This window comes from Egretta garzetta, unplaced genomic scaffold (assembly GCF_000687185.1).
Source record: "Egretta garzetta isolate BGI_Z169 unplaced genomic scaffold, ASM68718v1 scaffold215, whole genome shotgun sequence".
Classification (NCBI taxonomy): Eukaryota; Metazoa; Chordata; class Aves; order Pelecaniformes; family Ardeidae; genus Egretta; species Egretta garzetta.
In genome coordinates, this window is record NW_009259719.1 from 1,462,544 (window position 1) to 1,468,752 (window position 6,209).

General features: G+C 58.5%; 1 protein-coding gene across 1 annotated transcript in view; it reads right to left on the bottom strand.

Moving 5' to 3' along the window:
- Positions 1-5,591, bottom strand: part of PLXNA1 (plexin A1) — a 109,596-nt gene extending 104,005 nt beyond the window's left edge. The window contains exon 1 of the mRNA XM_009639304.1: positions 4,389-5,591. Within this exon, the coding sequence (XP_009637599.1) occupies positions 4,389-5,591 (1,203 nt within the window). The remainder of the gene's footprint in view (positions 1-4,388) is intronic.
- Between the last annotated feature and the right edge of the window lie 618 nt (positions 5,592-6,209).

Genomic DNA, 6,209 nt, shown 5'->3' on the forward strand with positions numbered 1-6,209 from the left:
CTAGGCATGAGAGACGCGGCAATCCCCCAAAACAGGAACGTGGGACATCATGCGTCTCTGCAACCACAGGAAAAGGGGGAAGGGAATTAGGACCTCTGCACCCAGCCTCTGAACCCCAGCCTCGCAAGCACCCTCTCCTGTCCATCAGCCAGCACACGCACTAAGCATCCTCCTCTGCATCACCAGGCTAAATGTTTTAAAACAGTAGATCCAAGAAAATTATCTTCCCAACCATGGAGCGAGGCAGAAGCGATGCTCCAGCCGATACCCAGCTCCCGTCGGATACCCAGGATCCTTCAGGCACTTTACTAGGAAAAACCACTCTCTGGCCATGAGAGCCCCTCTGCCCCGGGTAAAGCATCCCAGCACCTTCCACCTGGCCACCAGCAGCAGCAGAGGGGTTAAGGGCAATGCCATGAAGGTGTTTAAGCCCCAGCAGTCCCTGGGTGCAGTTTCTGCTCTCTTGAACTCAATCTGCAGCTTCCCCAACCCCTCCGCTGCTGAATATGCAAGAGGAGAGATGTTTACGGTGTTTACTCCTCTCTGCTTTGTCTCAACAAACTCTCTGGGAAACGACAAATACAGCTGCGCTCCGGGACCACGAGGAGCGCCCGCCACCGCCGCGATGCCGACACCACCTCGATAAATAATTACGCCGACAATTAGCTCATTAACAGAAAACTGCCTCGTTAGGGAAGCGCAGGCAGGCAGCATGGCGAGGTCGGGCCAAGGGCAGCGGTACGGGGGTTATGGCACCAACCGACATCCCTGGCGGATGCAGGCTGTGGGGAGAGGCAAAGCGGAGGGACAGAGCGATGGAGAGGCAGAAGGATGGAGGGGCAGCTGTCCCCTGACCAGTGCCAAAAGGGACCAACACGCACCACGGCACATGAGGGCCAGTGACCTTGCAGTGTTTCAGCTTGCAGATGCTGGGATCTGCAGGAGGTGTCGAGCTCTGCCCGCTCTCCCATTTGCACGGGTGTTTGCAGGGACCATGGCCTCAGCCCAAGGTGGGGGTGGTTTGTTCTGGGAGTTTGGTGTTATTTTTTTTTTCCTTTGTTTTTATTTCATTGCTTTCCTTTAGCACATAGGGTCAGGAAACTCAGATTTCCCAGGAGAAGCAGCCTGCCGGAGCGAGGAAAGCAGGCCCACAGCACCGAGCGAGCAGGAGCGGGCCATCTCCTTGATGTGCCTTGTCTCATTGCTTCCCTTCAAGCCCACTTACGAAAGCAATGAGGGAGCAGACAGCAGAGGCGAGGCTCACACCGCTCAGTGTTATTAATTAGCCAGTAATTCGCCAGTTAACACCATTACAGGCACACCCCAGCCCCCTGTGCCCCGCCAGGGGCTGTCATGGAGGATGCAGGGGACATGAAGGGCCAGGGAGGAGGTTGCCGGAGGCAGGTACCAAGTGCTAGGCTGGGATGCCAGGCTTTTTGCACGTTAATCGCTGCCCAGGAATAACCCCAGTGCTGTACACTTAGTTAACATCTGCATTTCTCTGGCTGTCTCTGAGAAGGATTTGGCTTATCCCGGCCCAGTTTGGGCCAGTTTGTTACCAGCCGTCACCCTGTGCCAGCAGGCTGGGCAGCGAGCCCCACCAAGCACTCAAAACTCATTTTCTCCCTTGGGCAGTGCTGCTGCCCACGTCCTACCAGCTCCGGGCACTGGCTCTGCCCACGCTGCCAGCCTGGGGGTCGAGGATCCGGGAACCCCGAATCGCTCCCTGCTGCAACATCTCCACTCCAGCTCCAACTTGCTGCCCCCTCCCAGCCCTGCTCCCTCAGACCCTCGTGCCCCATGAACGGGGGGACAGGCATGCTGGGGAGATGCACTGAGCACGTCTGGCCGCGGGCACACAGACCTTGACCCCTGTGTTGCAGAGGGACAGCAAAGAGCCGGGCTACACAAAACCAAAACCCTCTTCAGTGAAACACCAAGAGCAGCAAAACCTCAGAACAGACGCAGGAATGATTTAGGCAGTGAGGCTGACGCAGGAGAATGGACCAAACAGTCCCACAAGTTGCCTTTGCTGTGCATGCAGGCCCACACATGGGTCCGAGCACGAGGGGTGTCGCTTCCCTTCCTGCTGCCGGCTCGCTGGATCCCAGAAGGAGAGAGAGAGGAGACAGGAATTCACTCCGCTCGCCAGCACTGGGGAGGAACCACTAACATCGCCCGAGCTGGCTGCCAAGCCTGGCGGCCTCTCCTCCTGGCTCCGGCACTGACTCCAGAGAATTGGAGCTGCCCTGCAGCACTGGGGGACAAGCATCCCTGGGCCCAGCACTGATTGAGGTCTGGGAGCAGGGCACCAGCAAAGCCTCCTCCAGCGTGGACCAGCCTCAGCCCCTTGCCATCACGAAGGAGCAGAGCAAGAGCTTCCGGCATGTTTTCCATACCAAAGGCGTGTAAATCCCAAGCAACTACTGACTTGAGCAATTACATTCTGCCTCCTTAAAAAAAAACCCCAACATGCCCTTTATTTTATGGCCAGCCCTCACCACCAAGAGATCTGTCACTGCCACGACCCACCCCAGAGGTGGCTGCATTTTATTAGGGGCAGAGATTCCTGCCAGAAAGAGGTTACATGCTCCACGGGGTCTGGTTTGGCTTCTGCCCAGCACGGGGACGGGCTGAGGGCTAAACTCGTGATCCAGCCATGCCTTTCTGGGCTCTGCTTGGCAGCTGGAGCAGGACGGGGACAGAAAACACCACCTGGCTCCCCTGGGGGAGAGTGGCACCCCCCAACCCAACCCACTCAAAATCAAGAGCAACCCCATCACGGCACACATCCTTCCGCCCTGCAAGAGCTGTGCCTGCAGGACCCAAAGAGCACCTTGAGATCCACCCACTCACACAGACTGGTCACTGGGTAGCGATCCCAGGACCCTCCTAGCACAAAGCTCTGCCAAAGGGGTCAGAGCCCGCTCCCCAAACCCGGGGGGCACGGTGTTGCTGTGGGGCACCGGGGAAGGCAAGCCGGGAATGCACGAGGAGGCTGCAAGCGTCTCCTCCTCCAAAGCCAGCAGCTGCACAACCCAACAGGCAGCAGTGTAATGATTTCATCATTTTCCAGCAAAATTGAATTAGTTCAAAGCCAAAATCTGATTTGCGAGCCCAGCGCTCTTGACAGCAAACCCTTTACTTTGTCAGGCAGCTGTTAGCTGTCTCTACCGGAGCTGCGGGGAGGACGGCGGGAGGGAAGACAGGGCTGCTCCGCAGGGACCCCCTGCCCATCTGCCTGCACCACCAGGCACCCAAAACCCTGCTCAGGCAGGGCTGGGGCTTGGTGATGGGCGCCAAGCACCAGCAAGCAGGGCTGGGGAGAGGTGGGCAATAGCAGGGGTGTTGGGACCCCAACCAGACTGTTCCAAATGCACACACCAGCACCCCAAACCCCCTCTCTACCAGGCATCTGACCCTGCCAGGGGACTAGCCAGCCCAGCTTGGTGATGCCCAGTGTAAGACCCCCCCGTCACCCAGAGCTGTAGCATCCCTGTGACCACTCATGGTTTATAACATTGCCTGGAAAAAAAATCCACCCATAGTAATAGTTCAGCTGGAAAACAAACCCAGAGAGCCAAGTCGGGAGGTCCCCCATTGCCCACCACTCTTAGGCCCCCAACAGAGCAGGTGAGCCACAAGCAGGGGCCAGACACGCCCATGCAAGCACCAGGCAGGGACGCATCTCCAGGAACACAGGGGAGCACTCCCATGGTTGGGAATCGCTGTTCGGGGATGCCAGCACTCACCTCCTGCACCTCTGGACAACAGTTGACACTGGCCACGCTCAAACCCCCCCCACCGACAGCACCTTGTGCCTTCTGTCCTCCTCTGCAGCACTCCATGGAGAGGATGTGGTCTCTCCACGCTGAGCACGACCAACTTCTACCAGGACCACCGACCTCCCCACCTTCCTCCATCAGGTCTGCGCTCCCCGTCCCCAACATCCTACTGCCCCCCACACCTTCCACTCAGCCACCGCCAAGCCCCAGGTGAAACGACACTCGCAAGTTCACATGTGCCATCCACAGAGCTGCAGCAGATGCCCTGAGGACAGAGCATCCCACACTCCCAGCCTAGCTCACCGACACCCCCCAAATCCATGGGGCAGGGGAACCAGAAGCAGGCACCTGCATCAGCACAGGGCCCCTTGCTTGGGGCTCTCCGTGGGCACCGATGCAACCCAAACCCAGACGGTCGGCCACACTGAAGCCGCGATCTCTGCAAGGAATGCTACTGAGCAAGCCGAGCGCCCAGCCCTAACGGCGCCAGTCCTCCCACTGGAAAAACACAGCTCAGGTCAGGTCACCAGGAACGGTCCGACCAGAGAGCACCACCAGGAACCAGAAACAGCCTGGCTTGGGTAGAGACAAGCGGGAACTTACCGAATTGATGCAGCCCAGCTCCTTATTCAAGAGCCAGGGCAGCGAGAGTTTCCCTTCTCCTCTGTAGCATGACTGGATACGCTCCTTGATCTTATCCTTGATCTTCTTCAACGTGAAGAGGCAGAGCACAGACTCCTTGGGAGGCTTAACCCTGTTTTTCTGGCCCTGGGAGAAGATGGTGAAGAGGATATCCTCCCGCTCCGAGATGCCCAGGTACTTGGCCAAAGCCTTGCCAGGCTTGGTCAGGTAGGCGTCCTGGATCAGGCGGTACTCGATGCCGTCCTGCATGCAGCCAATGGGGAACTCCACGTAGGAGTAGAACTTGGGGTCGTCCACACAGAGGCGAACGATCTTGGAGGTGAAAAACTGCTCCCCGGTGGAGTCTGGCGAGGTGAGCTGGGTGTCCAGCTGCAGGGTCAGGTAGTAAACAAACTGCTCGCTGCTGAAGCTGTAGATGTAGTAGATATCGAAGGTGGGAAACTTGGAGAGTGTATCCGAGGGGATCTTGAGCTGGGAGGAGACAAACTCATCCTGGTAGACAAAGCCAAACATCTCCGCGTTCTCCTCATTGGCCATCAGCTTGCGGCTGGAGAGGGTGGGGAAGTACTCCGACTTCCCATCAATGGGTGTCCCAATGAAGAGCTTGTTCTGCCCATTCAGCACCTCGATGATGACCCCAGACATGGTGCCCGACTCGTTGACGCTGGAGAGGTAGTGCTCCTTGCGGTGGTGGGGCTCACCCAACTTGAAGAGGTCATCCAGCCGCAGGAACTGGCAAATACCCTGGGAGGCACTGCCACAGGCAATCAGCCGGTTCCCCGAGTAGTCCACCAGCAGCAGTTTGTTCACATTGTTGGTGGTGACCAGCCCGTGCGGGCAGGACTGAACGCTGGGTGGAGGGTAACACTTCTCATTGTCCTCCACGGGCCCCGTCACGTGGGTCCGCAGGAGCGTGAGGTTATTGGAGAGCTTGTAGATCCGATTGACAGCCCCCACATAGACCTCCCCGGTTTTGTTGTGGACCACCAAGTGCGTCAAGCTCCAGTCTGTAACCGGGAAAGTCCTAAAGGGAGACTTGGGGCTGCCTTCCGCCAGCGGTAGCCAGGTGCTCCCCAAGAGTAGCAAGGTCCAAACGTTGATGGACAAGTGGTGCTTGAGCCAAAGAAGCCACATCGCAGCAGCCTCACATCCAGCCAAGGCCATGCCCAAACCCAACCACAAAATAAATAGAAACAAACCCAAACTAAAGGGATGAGGGAGGGAGGAGGAGCTAACGGGACACAGTCTCCTCGTTAGGAGGCTTTCCCCCACGGCGTCCAGCCTGTTCCACCCCACCCAGCGGAGACTCTGCCACTTCACACCCTTCTAGCAGGCAGCCTAACAAAGCATGCCCCACCACCTCCTGCCCCAGAGGAAGACGCATGCCCAGCGCAGGGACCAAGGGAGCCTGCGAGATGCTAAGGACAACCCCACCTGGCCACATGCACCCACCCACCACCCGAGGGGCAGCACCCTGCCCTCGCCCCTGCCCAAGCCCCCTCAGGGAGGGCAGCAGCCACTTGAGCGTGCTGGGAGCCGCTGGCTGGGCCAGACCGGCATGCTCCCGCACGCAGCGGCCTGGCGGTGCTCCGGCACACCTACTGCATACAAATGCCTCAGCGGGGCGTTGCTGGCCCTGACCTGCTTTTAAGACCACCAGCAGCACCAAAGCATTAGCCGGGGATAGCTGCTAACAAGCCTCAAGAGGAGCCCCCTGGCCAGCTGTCCCTGCCCCGCTCCACTGGGAGTGGATGCACAAACCCAGTTTGCAGCAAACTCAGC